We start from the raw sequence: 20,168 nt of genomic DNA on the forward strand, positions 1-20,168 counted from the left end.
CAGTTTGGACTTTACACGTAAACGGTTACTAACTGTTTACGTATTGATGAGATTCAAATAAAGCGAATCTAGAAATTTGATATTTCATTTCAAAATTTAAAACTCCCTAAAATCAAATTTTATATTATTATAATTAAACTATTTTTTTAATGTCCACTATATTGAATCTATCGTTTTAAATTTTTCAATTTTTACTTCAATTTGAATAAAATATTAAATTACCCCAAGTATCTATCATAAAAATTGACAAACGATTTATAAAATAAAAAGGGATGGCCCACAAAGGATTAAAAATGGTAATTCTAAAATTATTCATTCAACCAACGTGGCATTCAAATACTTTACATAATGCTTTTAAGGTGTTTATATTGTACCATTCTTTAAGCAATAACGTAATTAAGAATAATGATAACAGTGTTAGGAAATTAACAATGGAGTGTGCTTGAACTTTTTATAAACGTTAATGACTTTTAACGAGACCGCTATGAAAAATATATCATGTACATATACGTGATTTCCTTTATTACCAGCGAGGTGGTAAGACGCTATTGTATATACGCGCCAACTTTTTCTTGCCATTCTTTTGCTGAACTGGCTAGAAAAAAATGGTCAGACCGAGGAAATCACACGACGCGGAAGAGCGACTTTGTCGCCAAAATTTTTAATGAGTCTTGAGATCATAATTTTGCTTTCACTGTAAAAACACGTTCTAAAAACATGTATTTTTATAATCGCCACTAATTATTTATTATTTACAATGTCCATGTTTATTATTTCTTTTACAACTTTTACTATTTACACAAATTGAGATCAACTTTAAACTGAATATTTATATATTTCTAAATCTGGTGCATTTTGTAATTAGTATTTTAAGATATAAGATAAACTTAATATTGTGTGTGTGTGTTATAATTACAATAATTCTAAAATTAAACGTTAAATATTATTAAAATTAATTTTTAAGCTCTCTTTCACATTCAGCTAACTCATTTCCCAAATTTTATTATCCAATTGGTTCTAATGTTCCGCACTGCGTTAAAATTCAGGATATCCACAATTTAAAGAAGAAGTGATCGCAAATCGTCTAGCATGATTATAAGCGGCCGATAAGAATGGCAATCGAGATGCAAATGCCAGGCTGCCGAAAACAGACAAATCACAGGCGAGGCCTTCGGCCTCGTGAAGAGCAGAGCGATAATTACTACAATTGCATGAGGATAATTCCAGAGTCTCGTAATCGTCGACATTACATTGCATGTGTCGTAAATGCAAATGCTGTTAAGAATCTAAGATGAAAGATTAACCAGTAAAAACTATGAGTACACGTTACACGCACGCGCTTATACTTCCTGTGGAAGTTGACGGTATTGTTATTTTAATTCTGTTATTGTTAATTCTTTCCTGTATAGTGCGAATTACAAGAAAATTATTCATTAATAAAAGATTACATAATATTTTCATTTATGCGTAAATTATATAGAATGTATAGTAATATTCAATTATAAAATGTAATTTAAAGAAAAAGAATATTATTTTCTGATACATATTGGATTCCTTTTATACAAAATTGTTTGTATGAAAAATGCCAAAATGAAAATATTGATTAATTTTTTTATTACAAACAACATATAGCGTAAATAATGTGTAGGGGAGAAAGTGGTATTATGGTACTCCAGTTACATTTTTTTTTACACTTTGTTAATAATCAATATTTAAGTTTCAAATTTGACAATTACATTCGTTAAAATGTTGTTGAATCGATTCTGAACTCAAAGTTACAAAATATCGTGGGATGCCACCTTTTCCATAATCATTTTCTGAATAATTGGGGTAGTTTTCATTCAATTTTCGAACTTTTTTTTGTGTTTTGGTATTAGTTATACATTTAAGAATCGATGTGTAATAATTCAAAATCATGGGTGATTTTATTTATACAAATAAACAAATGTTGAAAAATTGCAATTTTTCTGGAGAAAATTCATTATTTCCGAAAGTTCTTAGAATTTCCACGCCAAAGTTCCCACTCAAGGGTTTTCAGAATAGCTGATTATAAATCTGACATCAGATTTTTGAAATTAAAAATGGCGGATCTAAGAAGGCGGACCGATTTGCAAAAAGTGATCTGATCAGAATGAAGTTGGATACTCAAAAAATAATTATTTTGAAAATTTCAAAAAAGAGTTCATAAGTAATCAATAAAGGGCTACATTAGCAAAATATCATGCTTAAATTTGCATAATTCAAAATATATATTATACAATCAAATAAAATGTTAAATAGCAAATAACACACTCAAAAACACATATATATTCATGTAATAATACGCTCAAATTTAAAAAAAATGAGAAAGTAGACGTAATTACATGCTAAAATGAGCCTCAGAAACGTTTCGAAATACTTGAAAGTAAAAATACGTTATCATAAGCTGCTGGCTATTAAGTATCGATATATTAACGTCATAGTGTACGGCGAGCTACTGAACAAATAATTCCATAAGTGATCATTAGAATTCGTTATATAATAGCGGAGATATTAAGGAAGACCATAATATATACACTGGCCACAATATCACCTTCTCCTCTATAATATTGTACATAGGTACATGTAATATATAATAATTAATATATAAGTAAATCGTCTCAAAGTAATAAAAATGCAACAAAAAATCATAATCTAATAACGACAAGATACAATAATTGGGAAATAGATAAGTTAGGAAATGGAAAGATTCAGAAGAGAATAGTAGATTGAAAGTCTTTCAATTTATGTGCTTCACGTATAAAGTAGCACGCTTATTTCCATCAATTACGCAAACAGCTCTCTTCAGCATCTTCGTTTTCCCATTTTTATAGCCAACGGATCTTCTTTTACCTTGCCTTTCTGCAATCGCTAGGATCGTAAAATGCGGAACACAGCTACTGTTTTGAGAGCACTAATCTAATGATAGATTAGTATTTAAGAAAGACAAACTTTAAAATATTTTAACAAAGAGATTCACAATTTACACTTGTAAATAGAAACGCGAGTCTTAATCTCTCTTAATCAAGAATCATATTTTTCAAAACATCAATTTAATTAAAAGTAATTAACCAAGCCCTTCTAACATACCCTTATTAAATTTAATTTCAACATAATCTATTAAAATTGTACTAATTAAAATTATCTATTCTATCAAAACCATTAATTACTACAAAAATATGTATTACATTGTCTTATAATAATATTCAAATTTATATACAAATGAATTTGCATATGAATATTACTAAATATCAACATTCTTTTCGATCAAAAATAAGATTCCTTCTCTTATTTGATTTATCCTTATTGGTGTAATTTCCATTTGTAATTGTTGAAAAATTATCTGAGTTCATTTTTAAAATTGAAGTTGATACATTCAACGTTATAAATAAACAAATATTTCTTTCGTTTCGTCTAATAATCAGAAAATGTTTAGTGTAAAATACAGTTCAATCGGAGTTCACAAACGAAAGTTTGCCTATAATTGGGAAGTTTGCTAGGTTCGTACAAAGGAATACAATCTAAGATGGTAGATTAGCTGGTAAAGAAAAGCCGGGATATACGCGCGGGCTCGCACGCGTGTAAATATGGGGCTGGTAAATAGGCAACAGCCTCTCTCTCGGACTGGCCGCTCGTTCGCTTGACTATCTTTGTACCAGGATGCGCATATATGAACCTTGCAAGTCGGTACCCATTGCCCACGTTAAACTATACATATCGTTATCGCATCGTTGCTTAAAGCCGCGCGCACCTCGTTTCGTCGGTTTTTCTTTGTTGTTTCCTATAAACGGCAAGCAGGGAATTGCTTCAAAGAATCACGAATCTTAATTTTTATGTTTTTCTTATGTTTGGTATATCAATTACATTGAAGTACATATTTCTTTTTTATCCAAAGTATCAACGATTGTTTTACTATTTTTATTTATAAGATAAATTCTGCTTGTTGATCCCGAAGTGGTTACCTAATTTTTAGTTTTACATTAAAGTGAACAATTACCTGAGATATTTTCACATCCCAATTAAAATTAATGTATTATTAACAACATATTGTATATTATTGATTGTTTTCCGATTTATTATAGTATTTGAAAATATTATGATTGTAATTACAAATTTCTAAAAAAAAGTAAATCAAACAAATGTATATTTAGCACTTATTGTGACAGTATATTAAATAACTTATGATAGTGTTATTAAAAAATAAAGATTTTAATTGATATAAGATACGACTTTTTTATGACAGATTTTTAATGGACTTACACATTTAAAAATTCGTGAAGAACAGTTGTTAAGAAAAATATATTAAACAATAATCATGAAAAACGATATTTTACAACAATTCACATTTTTTCGCTACTGGAATGTAAAAATACTCCAAGTGACTTTACAGATCTTTATGAATCAACAATTATAAGTCTTCTCTTTGAAGTCTTCTCTTATCACAGTCTTCACTATTTAATCCAGCTTATCTCGCGTTCCTATTTCTTCGCTGCTGATTTATTTTATTGCATAAAGTAGCAAAAAATGATCATAACGAGAGAAAGTTAATAGTTGGGAATCGAGAGAAAGGACCGACCGATATCAAGAGAATAATTATGAACGACTCGGTAAATTTTGTGGCTACTCTCCGCGCATCTTGTGCACTTCGAATAAATTTTTCGATATATCTCGATGGCGTGTTTTGTGCCTCTCGCAACCGTGACCTTCCGACCTCGTTCGCTTGGTACACGATATACTATATAATTAGAGAGTCAGAGTGGTGAGGTCCATCCCTCTCTAACCCCTCTGCCCTTCTTCTCTTCTTCAAACCTGAAATTTCCTTGTCGAAAGAGAGAACGAAAAAGAGAGAGAGAGAGAGAGAGAGAGAGCGATATAGAAAGAGAGACTAAAAACATCAGCCTTTCTTGGCCTTCGAATTAACCAAGATTTAAGAGATCTATAATAATATATCAATTATTGAACGTTTTATTCTAGCAATGTCTTTAGGCGCGCGAGATTAACATTTATTACCAATTCTTCAATATCTTTGAGATATTTTAGCTAATTTTCTTAACGAGTTGCTCCTTTTAAAAAATCTAAAATCAATTCTTCCATAATAAAAATATCAAGATATTAATAATTTTCGAAATAGAAGTAATTGCAAAATCGTGAATTAAGCTAAAGATAATATAAAATTTTTATTTTTATAATTTTTTAAACTTTTGTGTAGTAATTTTATTACAATAGTTTCGACTTTTTACTTATTTACTTATTTTTGTCTATAATTTACAGTTTTTTGTATTATTATTCAGTGTTATTTTTAATGCTCTTAGAAAAAACTTATTCAAACACATTGCTCTTAAATAAATAAACTAATGTGATTGATAAAAAAATGATGTTTAAGCGGATTTTAGGTACCATCTTTCGACAGACCTGAGGAAGGTTTTTAAGATGCTGGCCATCTATTGCAGTAGCACCTGTTGCGGCAGAGCCAATTGTCAGTTTAAAAGAAAGCAAGATCCTTCATCTTGCGTATCATCTCGGACTGATATTTCTCTTTGACGCAAATTCAATTCTTCAAACTTCACTCGACATTTAGATATTATTTTATAATAGGAAGAGATACGTGAATAAAATTCGAACTTTATATTTTTTCCGGAGAAAAAAAATCAGTCCTTTCATGATATGTTAACAATAAGAAATGATAGTGAACAATAGTGTATATATTATAATCAAAGCTACATTAAAATTACAAAAAAAAAAATAGAGCGTTCCTATTTATTTAATTAAAATATAAAATGAACTAATTTTATAGTATTATAGTCAGATAAATGAAGTTTTGAAAAAATTAAAATGTGATGTACATCTTTATTGTCGTATAATAACAGTTTTCAACTAATTTGTATTCCAAGTATGACTGCCAAGTTTATCTCTGAAATGAAGGGAGATTTATGCATGCATTAAATCGTTTGTAGTTAATGCAAATGTGACGCAAGTGGAAAGGACATAACATTGAAGAAAAAGCAGACTGATAGTAAAAGGTGACGACTGTCGGAAACAGCGCGAACTTTGAGATATTCCAGGTATGATTTGGCTTATTTATTTCCGCGATTTCTCGAGATGTCACATGGACAAGACGAGACGGGGGTTGGATAAGACACATCTCTTGCACTTTCCGTGGGTAGACTCGACGTAGCTGGAATTTTAATTAAGCTTTTCTCCCTCTGCTGAATCTCAGTTCCGGCAGAACGTTGGATACCGCGGCTACGGAAGGAATCTACCGGGTGTTGTTGGTCCTTCCCTTTACTGTGACAGTCCTCTCGAAAGTTATTCCAAATTCCTGATTTGGCCAACAGTTTAATTAATAAATTAACACTGTAATTTAAGAATTCTATGAATATTTAACTTGACATAAAAAAAGTTTATCAAAAAATATTACATTCAATTAGTTTTTGTTAGAAGAAATATGGAAGACAATTATTACCAAAATTTTAAATAACCTTTTCCTTCTTTTTTTTTAATTTTGCAGCCCGAAGCCCTATTTTTTGTTATCACTATAATCATTCATAACCAAATTTATGCAGAAGACTTAATTACGAATATATTTAATAATCAAAATTAATAATAAATAATAAAAGAGACGTTTAAGGCATCCTGTATCGTTGTACGTACATCATGCGCACGTGTTGATACGAAATCTGAGCAATCTCCAAATTTGCCGAGAGCACTCCAGATGTCGCAATGGCCTATCATCAAAATCTCTCGCGATAACGGCAAACGGCCTGCGGTGCCGGTGCATTATGAACACCCACAACGTGAGAGGTAACCGCAGAGCTAACGGGGTACAATACGAGCACCACGCGTGTATTATGATGGAGCAAAAAGAACGCGAGGCGTGCTCGAAAGTGTCGGGCGTGCGTTGCGAACACACGCACAACACATAATCGCAAAACGCATACACATGTACTCAATGATAATGACGTGCCGATGTTACGTTGCTATTACTTAGCATCACCCCCACTGGTCCACCAAAATACGATGATCGTTCTGCATGCGGGATCATAGGTCACGCGAAGATGCTGCATGGTGTACCTCCGTATAATCTCCGAAATTTGCAAAAACAGTTAGATATCTCCAAGTGGGAATGTTTTTTGAAAATTGCTCCATTTCTTCAATTTTTTATTATAAATACATTAAACCATAACAGTCTAGAAAAATTAAATTTTTTTTGCGTTTTGGAGACAAAATTGTTATAAAAGATTTGTTTGCGGGAAGTTGTTCGAAATGATGTATTATGCAACATACTAAAAGTCAATGGAAAACTTGGAAAACTTTCCAATTTCAAAAAACTGATAAAAAATGCGGTTTTTCAAAAATATTTCAGAAAGTATTTCTTTTATCAAAAAGAAAGCTGATAAAATTACGAACAATTTCATTTTTTATCGAATGGCATACGATCAATACTTTCCGTGATAGAATTTTTTAAAGAATGTTGTATTTTTGGTCATTTCAGAATAAAGCGATTTTTCACATTTTTTGTAAATATTTTAGATCTGACTAATTATGTACAAAATACTTCTTATGAAAATTGAAGGTTGCTGAATTCCCTACAAAATCTTTTTTTATTAAATCTCATACGATGAATAAAATTTCCTAAATACTTTTTTTCTTCTTTCTCCGTCAATTTTTGTGCAAGATATAGTTGTTTGAAGAAAAAGTTTTCTGCGATGATTTTTTTACCGAAAATTATGGTCACAACTTGTGTAAAAACGGTATATTTGGAAAAATAATAGGACAACGACCCTTTCTGATCCCTTAATAGCTAATGTCTCCTTGAATTTGACGTTTGGTTCTTATTTTTAGGACCAATAGTTTCGGAGATACAACTTCGACAAATACGGTCTTATTCAGACCTTTAATTCTGATAGTGACTGGTTGGTTCCGCAGAGGCTAATTAGTGTGATATCTATGCCTTTTTTCTTACACCTTAATCATGAAAATGTGAACGTTAACTCAGTACACCCAAAATAATCCCTGTGCATACATAACGGATATTTCTAACTCGACATTTTCTTTTGTATTTTCTGTTGTTATGCATCAATTTTAATTAATTTTTTTTTAATTGATCGTTTAAATATGAGACAATAAAAATATGATGGCGAAAAATATTTCAAAACAAAATTTACAGTAATAATTCGGAAAACAATCAATAGTATACAATATGCTTTTAATAATTCCAATTTTTAATTGAAGTGTAAAAAACATCTCAAGTGGTTGTTTGCGTAAAAAAAAAATAACGACTACTCTTGAGTTAAATAAAAGTACATCCATGAACAGCAATAATAATGATAATAAAAATAATAATCGTTTTATTATATATTTTTATAATAATAAGATAATAATAACTTTTATTATTGAAACGTTTAAGACGTCATTGGAAAGGGTATAATTCTTGCGCAGGGGTATATGTACTCTTTCCTCCCTTTATCTCCTTTCGAGCAATATAGCGTTGGGAGGAAGAACGGAATGATAGACGAGCCGATACGTTCCCACGCGTTCTGCAGACGCAAGCGAGGGAGTTTGAGATCTGTCTCCCCTTCCCCCTGAACGCGTAGTGGGCGGTTGTGAGGCCTCGGGGGCCTCAAGTGGGCCCCTAATCACAGGCTCACTCGCACTTGTACGTTGAACATACGCATCCTTTTTAAATGCGTACGCCGGCTAAAAGCCGAGTTATATGAACGTTCTTAAATGCACGATGTTGTACTCTTTTACTCTCCTTTTTCCTCATGTCTTATCTTCACAAGTACATAAATAGTGACAAAAATCTTGCACAAATTCGCAGTTACAAGTTTTCCTAATAATACATAGTAATCGCTTTTGAGTTACAGTAAAAACTCTGTTCTACAATTGAGATTGAACCTACTCCAATTAATTATTATAAATTATCACTTATACTTACATTCTTAATCATATTAATTTCTTGTCAGCGCTCTATTTTTCTCTTTTAAACATAGTCGTACGATTATATAGATAATATCTAGTAGGAGATTAGTGTAGGAAAAGAATTTTAGAACTGACACATTTTAGAAAAAGATAACGTAAAAGAATCTGCTGTTAATGCACCGATATTGCTTTACATTAAAACTGTGCATTTAAACAAATAATTATATCATAGAATGACGATAATAAATAATATAAACAAAGTATGAATACTTCAATGTATTGCTCGTATGTAAAGGTTTTATGAGCGAATGTATCCAAGCCAAATCTGTCAGCGACTGTAAGGTTTATTGGCGATTAAGCGCGATTAATTACGGCTCGACGAGTTTACATGTTGTCCAATCACTACCGCTCAGTTGTCGCAATTCTTTCGTTGTCAAATCGACCGCGTGATATTATTAATTAATTAATATCACTCACTTTACATTTTAGCAATTATGTCAACGGCATTTCACTTGTTTATTGAAAATTTCAAAAAAGACCTCATAAATTGCTTCTATCGTAAATCTATTCTTTAGTAACATAATAAAATAGACAAAATTCATTACAAAATTAATTCATTTTAAAAAATAAAAATATATAATTTTTATGTGGATATACGTGAATGGCGTAATATAATAAGATTTCTGTATTCGACAAAATTATTGTTTTGTTTTGAATATAATATTGTTTGAAATATTATATACAACAGAAAAGATTAACAATATTGTAATTTCAATTGTACAGTTTTTCAAAGAATAAAATATTAAAATATTTGTTGATATATTGATATATTATTTATATAAAACATACAAATAAAAAATATACATCTATTTAAATGTTCCTAATATAATATCATATGTTAAATAAAAAACGTATACAAAAAAGATGATAATATCAAATTATTATACAGAGTGTTCCACTAAAAATTCATTTCTACGTAAAAAGGAAAATAAAAGGTACAACCTCCAATGGTCTTGATCTTGACAAATGTTATTCAGATCATAATCCTGAACAACATTCAAGAAGTTTTAGCCATCGATCGGACATCTTGGATAATGTTAATGCCGGCGATCTGTAACTTTCAAATCCTATAACTCGCAAAATACTTAATGAAAAAATATTTTATTATAATGTTTTGAAAAACTCTCAAAATAAGCTACAAGAATATACAATAAAAAATTGCAAGTTCCATTTAAAAAATTCAATGTGACCTTGTTTTAATCTTGACAACATCACCCAAAGTCATCAAACAAATGATACCTCTTATATCCCCCTCGAAGTTAAAAAAAAAAACTTTTGTCTGAAACATTTTGTGATTTAATGCAGTGTTTCCGAGATATTTGAGTGGATCTTTTAAAATGGAATATCCTGTATATATGTATATATATATATATAATAATGTGTTTATTATTTTTAAATATCTTAATAAAATAATTAAAATTTATTTGCAATTAAATTGTAATTATTACATAAATACAAAGTGGAAAAAAGAAAAAAGTAAAACTTTGAACAGTATCTTTTTTAGACAAGTAAAATATTAGTATCAATAAAATGCAGAAATTGACACAGCTCGATCGAACATCAATGGCGCCACGAAAATGCATGATAATCATGATGACCATAGTGGTTTGCGGTATCGTCATTACGTCATTGTTGGCTCTAAAATGGAAATGGTACCATTAAATGGCCATCGTCTCCTATACTCCTAACAATCTAGCGTAAATTCCACAGGTGACATAATTTTAATCAATCCGCAAATACACGACTCTTAGTAAATGTTTCAAATTTTTATAACTTTAATCACATAATTAATTTTTAAGCTACTTACAGCCAACTTATTTAAGAAAAATATTAAAAAAAGATTTAAAATTACATTTCTGGATACATTTCTGTACAAATAAATGTAGTAAAGTAAATCACCTCAACACGCTCGAAAATTTTATAGAAGGTTCTTCTAGTTCGAATTAATTATCACATTCCTTATTAAGAAAGCGCATTTCAGTTTCTGACATGTTTTTTATTAATATCTTTTATAATAAAAATAGAATGTCTAAAAAATTTATCTTTTTAATCTTCAATCTTAATAATAGATTATCATTATATCAACGGTATGTGACATCCTGTCGTCACACTGACTGAATAGATAATATAATGCCCATGATAGAATCTACGATTGGATAACAGAACTCTAAGAACTTCCCTGTTCGATATCTCGTTCAAGCAAACGGATATCTAACACTACAAGGCACTTGAGCCAGGAAAACAACAATTTGAAGTATCGATACCTCCTTGACGAGAATATCAAAGCTACTTATCACTATTCAAGATCGAAATCTTGAGGAGCAGTAAGATCGTTTACTGAGGATGTCTCGCGTGACCAAATACGAACATATCGGAAAAAGTCACCAAGCTGCATGAGGAGGCAATCAACTGGTCGATCTTTAAGCATGATCAATAATTATGATATTGATTTATATGCAGATAAACGTGCAAACATACATTAAATAATATGAATAGACGATAAATTGTTAAGTAAATTTATCTCTAGAAAAAGAAAAAATACGGAATGAAACAGAAAAAAGTATTTATACACGTAAGAAAATGTTATTTTTAGCGAGGAAGTATTCAACAAAATGATTAACCTACTGAATTCTGTATGATTGATTGTTGTGAAATGATAGATCGTGTTCTATTTCATTTAAACAAAAATTAAATAAAAGTGAAGATGAAGAATTTTATGTGTAAAAGAAAAAAGAAAATTGTAAAGAAAAGAAAATGGAAAAAGATAAATTCGTTGTAATAAACAAAAGAATCAATAACTTTTCGCTTCAGTTTCCATCAATTAACATTTATTTAGATTTAAATAATACACATAAAATTATATAAAAATTTTGTAAATATATCTCATAAATATACTTCATAAATAATTTTGTAAAAGATCCATTCAAAAATTCAAATCGCTCAATCTTTAAAAAGCACAATTTTGTATGTTAAATTAAATAGAACAATAGAATATACTTGATTGAGAATGGATTGTAATATCAAATCAGAAGACACGATTTGAAGTATCTTATAAAAAATATCTTTTAAAAAAATTCTAGCCAATTAAATCGACCATGACTGAAGCGTAACGAAAATGAATCCTCGTGTTAATCGCGAGGACAGAAAAATCCCGAGGGAACGTTGAGGCTTCTTACGGAGCTAATATGTGCCTGGGACGAGTTGAAAGTCAGAGGAGCGGGACTTACGGTGGCAAGTGCAGCAAGAAAGACTCCATCAGGATTCAAGGTCTTTTCAATCGACCTGGAAGAGATTTCCCCGCGGAAGTGGGTATGCTGCTGCCTGACGAAACCTACGAGGCGAGATCCTCCAACGCTCTCATTGCAGACGTGGACGAAATCGAGGCTGCCAAGGCGCTGGCGGCGCTTCGCAGATGCGATGAGTTCCTGAAGAGGCACGGCATCCGGCCCGAGTTCTTCTGCAGGCATCGAGAGCGTCTAGCTCTTCAAGCATGGCTACTAGAGAGATCCAAACTTTATTCAGGTAAGTGTTTAAGAAGATCTTCATATAGAAGTTAAGCTTCTTTACGTAGGAATTAAATGAGAGTTGATTTTTTAATATCCTCTTTCCACTCCTTCATTGGATACTATTACGAAAAGAACATTTTTGCTGAAAGATTTAAAATTTTGTTGGGAACAGATCTGAAAATAATCTTGTAGGGAATCTTGTTATTTTGATAGTCCAACGAAATATTTTCAAATTTATATGCGGCAAAATTTTAGATCTTTTAGCAAAAAATTCTTTCCGTATACATATATGTGTAATAATTTTTTATGATACAAATGAAAAAAAAAGTTATACTGTATCTTGACATATTTGAAAAACGTTAATAGCACATTAATTTATTTCAAAATTTGTGTATCTATAGAATTTTATCTTTTTCTCATAAATAATATATCTCCTTTTATATATAATTCTTGAATTTTCACGCCTTCTTATTAAGCTTTCTGAGGTACTTTGTACGAGAGAGGTTATTAAGATTGCCACGTTCTCTCGCCGAGATCAACAACGACTGCATTATCTTAGGAAGTTGGGAAACGGAGCCACTCGCGCCGTGCTTTCGCAGATTATTCCGTCTATTTCGTTTGTTTACACGCGCGGGATAACTCTCGCCGTCGCCTCTCTTTCTCCCGGGGCGCAACTTTCCTCATGCAACTTGCTCCATTTCTCCTCTACAAATCGCATTGCGGAGCGTCTCGGGCATTATATACATACAAGGATACGAGCTGCACGCTCGCTGCCGTTCCTTGTACTCGCGTTCCGATAAAGGATGCAGCCCGTAAGCATCGTGGCGATCTACCGAAGGATGAGGGATGATGTACAGTATCCTACAAAAGTACTAGTCGTCCCTCCAATTAAATGCACCGACGTTATTTCATAAATATCCAAAATTTGTTTTTTTAGAAACAATTCTTTTTAAATTTATTTCGACACGAAAAAAAATCATTTATTATTTAAAGTACTACGCTCGCTTCTTTAAGCGATATCGATTATTTAATTAATTAACTGAAACTAAAAATTGTACTAAAAATATTTATAATTTTCTGGGATAGTAAATCATTGTTGAAAGATAAAAACAGAACTATCAATTTTCTTTAGGAAGAAAAATACATCGGTTGCATTTACGTTGCATGACACTGTACATGTGGAAAAAGGACTGGATGTTAATATCTTTTTGAATCATCATCGAGAGTCGACACTCACGAGAATCTATAGATCATAGAGTGATCCAAGAGTGAGCACTGAATAAATTCTTTTCAAACAATCGAAAAGTATTCTGAATGCACAACATATGCGCGAGTCAGCCGGCATGTATGCAGATGCAGATGCAACGAGGTATAGCTTGCTCTTAGCCTCGCATCCAGAACTGGCAGATACCTCGCGATCGTAATAAATCAACGTGCAATCTAATTAACCGATGGACCCTATAATAGGGTTCATTATGATCGAATCAGTACGAATTATGTGAATGCACTGCTAAGTCTATCTTTACGCTAATAATGGATTTAGTCCAAAATTAATATTAGATAAATCTCAATAAATTGTTATCTCTTGAAACCTTAATAATACAATACTAATCACGTTTTAAATTTCGACGCAAATTGTAAAAAAATCTAATAAACGTAAAAAAAAAACTTATTACTAATTTAAAGCGTTTTGAAATTCATAAATACAATCTCGTAAACATCGCAAGAGCTGCGCCATATTATCGTTTAGTATATCTATGTAAGAACACGAGCACGAGGCAGGAATTGGCGATTAATTGCTAAATACATGACCGGCGCATGTAAACCGTTGCACATACCGGTTTACAATATGCTATGACTCGATAATAGTGGTTTAATACTATAATCAGTATCAGATGATCTCGTATAATTTACAATCTATTTCAATTCAACGATCTTACATCCCTTGATTACTGAGAATTAGGCCAATCGCTAAATCATGCTTTCGCTCTCAGAATAATATTTGCACGAAATAATTTAATTTATAAATTTCTGAATTTCTTAAATAACATTCGCATATTTTAATAATTTAATGTAATTAAGCCAACTATTATTTTTCTTGCCGTTATAATTCAATATTATATATATTCGACACATATATTGAGGAAGACCCGAATTGTGATCAAAACGTTTGCGCTTTTATTTATGTAATTTATTGCGATTAAATATTATGTGAATATAATAATATCTACAATATATTACGCGCCAACATCCGCGTTTTGCTCTTATTAGCTTTTTTTCCTATTCAGTTTTGATTTATTCTTACGTTCTTTGCCATTTGTTATTTTTTAATTAAATTAACTCGTCGTAATTAAAAAAATTTTTTTATTTTTTGTCCCTTCTCATAATTTGATTCTTGAATTAGCTGGCGGCCGTCAATAGCTACGTTTAGTTGTTATTCTTTTCCAAGAGAGAGATAAAAGATTTTATGTACTATTTAATTATAAGATGAAGCTCTTCGTTTCCGGTGACGGTTTACGACCATCTTTCGTCGCAAAAGAAACTAACACATTAATAAAAATATTGCAATTAATTCTTTACTTGTCTAACCATTATTCTTTTGACTATTTATTCAAAGAAAGTTATTTATTGATTTGTATTATATGTTACCTATATAGATCAACAGTAATGTACATCGGAAAATCCGATTAATGATGTACATTAGAGAATAATCAAGGATTAAGAGAGAAATTCATTCACAGAATTATAGGAAATCAGTATTAGTCTATTTCAAAAGTTATAATACTAATTAAAAATATTTGAAATCAAAATGAATAACTTAATATTTCTAAATCTTAACAAATGATCAATTTAACATTTCATATAAAGATTTTGCAACAAAATGTAATAGAACGTATATTAATCTGATTTAAAAATAAAATTTGAAAATAAATTAAATTTTGAAATTATATCAATCCTTCGTTCCTGAGTTTCAAAACTTTTTTTAAATTGTCAAGAAATGTCGATATGATTTCAATACAAATGATAGAAAATATTAGAAACAGTTGTGACCTAATTACTCGGTTATTCATCTACTCCATGGGGAGATAAAGAGTGGGGATTGGAAATTTTATCGGGATTTATTAGCCGCGGGGAATCGACTGGGGGTACGTAATGACCGAGGCATTACTAATGGGGCGAGGAGGAGGAAGGAGGCAAAAAAGGGCGGAACTGCCTGCCAACGTAACAACGCTGCTGATGCAAAAGCGAACAAAATGCCGTCAGGTGTTGCCCCCATAAATCACTGCGTACGTATGTACCACCTTCCTTTCGGTCTTCGTCGCGCCGCTTCGATGCATTCGATAAATAAAACATGCGGTGTGAAAAGGTCCGCAAGGTGTATCGATTGGTTCTACCAGATAAACGTTGTATAATGGTGCACATTATTTCTATTTTGGAAAAGATCATTTTCTCAAGAACTTTTACTTTTTCGAGAAGTAGAGCATTATGTATTTTTATTTTTAGAATTTTTTGAGATTACATGTTGTACTCGTATATCATATCTTTTAAAAAATAATACCACGGCGTCATATAAGCCATGGTATTATTCACTTTAAGATGATCTAGAGATTTTATGAAACATATTAAAATATATTGCATCATCTGTATAGTTTTATGTATTGTTTCTTTATAGAAAAATGTTCTTTTTTCTTTCTACAGACTTTTCCCACAGAACTTATTCTCAACCACCTCTTGAGCGCGAAGATATCCTAATCAATCGTGGCATCGCGTGAGAAACAAGAATTCCAAGAAACTTTAACAGTGCATTAATTACTGGTGGTTAATAATGGTACAAGAATTAACAATTACATGGTTTGATAATTATATGCAATCAAACTGAATTATCGTCACTTATTTGTATGCATAAGTGTATGTACATATTTCACAACACTTGTCAGCAAAGCATATTCTTGAGACTCAAGATTTAAGAGATTTTTTTCAAGAACAGAGATTCTATCATTTTTAATTTTATATTTTTTAAATTATATGTGAATTTCGAAGGGAAAAAAAATTGTAAATAAATAGAAAATAAAGGGCATAATAAAAAATAAAAATACAAATATAAAAAAATCTTTAGAAATTATTTATACTATACTTGAAATATTATATTGTACCATATTCGATCTTATTCGAATTTAAAAAATACTGAGATGCATAAATCTATCGATCATAGATGGCAGGTATTTAGCTTTTCTGAGTCTGGAAGGGGGGGAGGTATCTTAAGTCTACCAATTTAACTTCGTCTATGAAACCGGCACGCCTTCTTTTTGCTAGTAACACAGCAGGCCTCGCAAAAACCGCACCGGGTCCTGATGCAAATTTATGTTAACAGCTCCAGCGAGTGTCTCTCTCATATATTTACAACTCCGCCGCGAATAGAAAACGCAATGGCGCTATGCAGCCAGATTCAACGTAACCAGCACAGATATTTTACATATACACGCAATTAAAATTATTATAATTAAATATGTGTCATAATTTTGTTTCTAAATAGAAACTTCCACACTTTATCTGATTCAAGTATTATCTTACGAGCATACAAATTTACATACATAAAGCAGACATATGTACACGTACGTGCTAATGCGAGTAGAGGCGAGAAAATCATTATCGAAGCAAGTTGAAAGAACAAGTCTCGGCGCGAACTTCTTGCAAGCGCGCGACGTACTGTATCGTCTTATTCTCGTCTCCACTCGGTTTAATTAAATTCCCAGAGAAACGGTGGCTCTTCATCCCTTCATTACCTCCCCACAGGCACCCTTTTTTTGCGCACCCGTCGACGTGAAGACGCATGCACGCACATGCACGCACGCTCACTCATGTTCACTTAACTAATTGACGGATGAATTAATTAGCACAAATGATCGATCGCGCCCGCCCATCGCTGGATTTATTTCCTGTCGAGACGTACAACGATACGAAGTGTCGGCGCGATATTATTGGATGCTAAGAACTTTCGAGTATCTATAGGTACTTTGTGCTGTAGTACTAATTAAAATAATTATAACAAAAAATAATAGCAAAAATATGACAATAGCACGAAATACTATTTTAATTTTCCCATTTTTTGATGTTTCGATAAATGTTTATGTATTAGTTTCTTTCGGTAATTTTAGGAATACAAATCTAATTGTATTATCTTCTTCTCTCCCTCCCTCTCTCTCTCTCTCTTTTCAATTTGTACAACATTTATAGGATATCTTCACATGATGAGCTTTGCTGCAATTAATCAGCTGTTATTTTTAAACGTACATAAAGAATAGGAAAAATAAAATATACATTTTTAACAGATATTTGGCAGTTTTATTTACACATCAAATAAAAATGATTGGAAATATTTTATGCTAAAATTGCCAATTAATAATATATATTTTCAAAATGTTAAATCTTCAATAATATATATTTTGAAAAAAACTCGATTTAACATCTCTCTTGATAGAACGGATATTAAACAAAATTCTTTAAATTAGTAATTTCAGTGATTTTCCCCAATCATGTATTATAAATATTTTATGTTAATTTTTATATCACTATAATATTATTTAAAACAAAATAACAAAAATAGCAGAAGAGATTTTATATTAAAAAAGGCAGTTTTACAATTTATATTCAGATGTCTAAAAGTTTATCATTATGCAACTTGTCACTTTAATAAAAAAAAATATCTTGTTAGTGCAATAACGAAATATCAGCGATCACACAGTGATACGAGTAAATAATAAAAGAAAAGACAGTGGTCCTGAAAAATGTATAGATATAATACAATAATTAAGATTATCAACAATCTATTCACAGACAAACAAAAAAATCTTAAAATTTTTTATACAGATAATTTAAAATATCATTAAATTATTTCAGTATATTAGATTGATTCATCTAATTTTCCATAATTACAGTTTTATCTTGAGCTAAATTTAGTTTTATTAATTCAATTTAAATAAATCAGAGTTCACGGTTACTTTTTATAAAGTTAATCGTATACAGCAATCAGCAATCATTAGCAGGTATTATTTGAGGTTCCATGCAAAATCTTATTCAGTCAACAGCAGGTATTCTTTTTTGGAAAACAGTCCACTAAGTTTTTTAATCCATAAGATTTGTTTGTTATATATTTTAGACAAATCAAAATTCTGAGTAATTTTGATATAATTCTCGGAAACCATAAAACAACGTAGCAAATATACAACATTGCAATAATAATTTATATCTGTGCAACAGCAGTTAAGAATCAGCACCATTTGCGGAGTCAGCAATCTACTTACTTAGAAGCAATAAGACGTGCTATGAGAACGTGACGCGTTTCTCTATTACACGCCAATCGCTTTTGTACGTTGCGTGTACCAATCTCTCTCTCTCTCTCTCTCTCTCTCATTCTCAATATTAATACCTAATTTGAAACAGAATAATAATCTATTGCAACCATAAATCAGACTTCAAACTTCCTAAAAAATCTTGAGCTTGATTTCGAGTTGATAAGTAAAATTATAAATTGAATTATAAAAATTTGTTATAAAAAATTAAAGTCAAGGTAAAGAATATTCTATTTGAAAAAAATATTTTTGTAGTTATTATTTATTTAAAAACATATTTAAGAAAAAATTAAAGACAAAATATCTAACATTAATTAAACAACGCATGAAGCACACAAATCAGTTGTTTATAAAACAATAATTGCAGCACAGCATTGTTAAAAACTTAATTTTCATCATCATTTTTCTACCACGCACACTGTAACTCTGAACTTGTTTTCTTTACTCTCCTTCAAATAAACGCTCGTGAGTCGCCATAAGTTTTCGCAGTAGCCTTCGTAGTTGTGTGTTACGAAAAGTACCGTGTTGCATTGCCCGGTAAAAGTGTCTCTAAAACCCGTGGCTATTGTTGCGTAGCGTACTAAAAGTAGAGCTATACATATAATACATACACACAGGGAATATTTTTACGCATAAGAGTCGTGAAAAGTCAGCCAATCATGCTTGATTACAAAAAGCTTCATTACTTCAACCTCTACGCGTTCTACTTTTATCATTAACACCATTTCTGTTATTTTCCATGTCCAAATCCATCTTGTTTCTTTAAAGTTTTCTATACAATATATAATTCAGATGGAACGTAAAACGTAATATCAAGTTATAACAAATAGAAGTCATTTTATAGAAGAAATTATTATGTCATTCGAATATTTTTGATAATTAATTTATAAAATTCTTGATAATGATTTTTAAATGATCTTTTAACTGAAAATCTTTAAGTGGTCTTTTAAAATAACTTAAAACTAAAAAATAAAATTATGTCAAAAATTTATTAGAAAATCATTATCAAAAATGTATCAAATAATATCTTTCTGATATTTTTTAAAACGACTTCTATTTTATGTCATCTTGATTTTATAATGATTTTTTTTAATACGTGGGGATCTTTTTAGATAGCTTTTTTAAATCTTTTTAAATAGCCACATAATTTGAATCTTTTTTGACAAGGGCCACAAAAGAATCTCATCCTCTTCTCTTTTGCTCTAAATCGCTTCATAATGTCATATTTGCTACGCAAATAATGTGTCGCTAGGAATCATTCAGTTAACTGCACCGGATCCTACTACCATTTATTCTATCCATAGAAGCACAT

The 20,168-nt window shown here is 30.8% G+C and overlaps 1 protein-coding gene across 2 annotated transcripts in view; it reads left to right on the forward strand.

Annotated features, from left to right (window-relative positions):
• The first annotated feature begins 6,525 nt into the window (after positions 1 to 6,525).
• The window catches only part of dachs (unconventional myosin-IXb-like dachs), a 40,258-nt gene continuing 26,615 nt past the window's right edge, over positions 6,526 to 20,168 (forward strand). Inside the window, exon 1 of one of the 2 annotated variants that reach the window (XM_087414982.1) lies at positions 6,526 to 12,522. In XM_087414982.1, the coding sequence (XP_087271108.1) occupies positions 12,186 to 12,522 (337 nt within the window). In that variant the 5' untranslated portion in view covers positions 6,526 to 12,185. The remainder of the gene's footprint in view (positions 12,523 to 20,168) is intronic. The other variant, XM_011067551.2, reaches the window with a different exon arrangement.

The sequence above is a fragment of the Acromyrmex echinatior genome, chromosome 17 (genome assembly GCF_024713525.1).
Source record: "Acromyrmex echinatior isolate Ae372 chromosome 17, ASM2471352v2, whole genome shotgun sequence".
In the NCBI taxonomy this organism is placed as follows: domain Eukaryota; kingdom Metazoa; phylum Arthropoda; class Insecta; order Hymenoptera; family Formicidae; genus Acromyrmex; species Acromyrmex echinatior.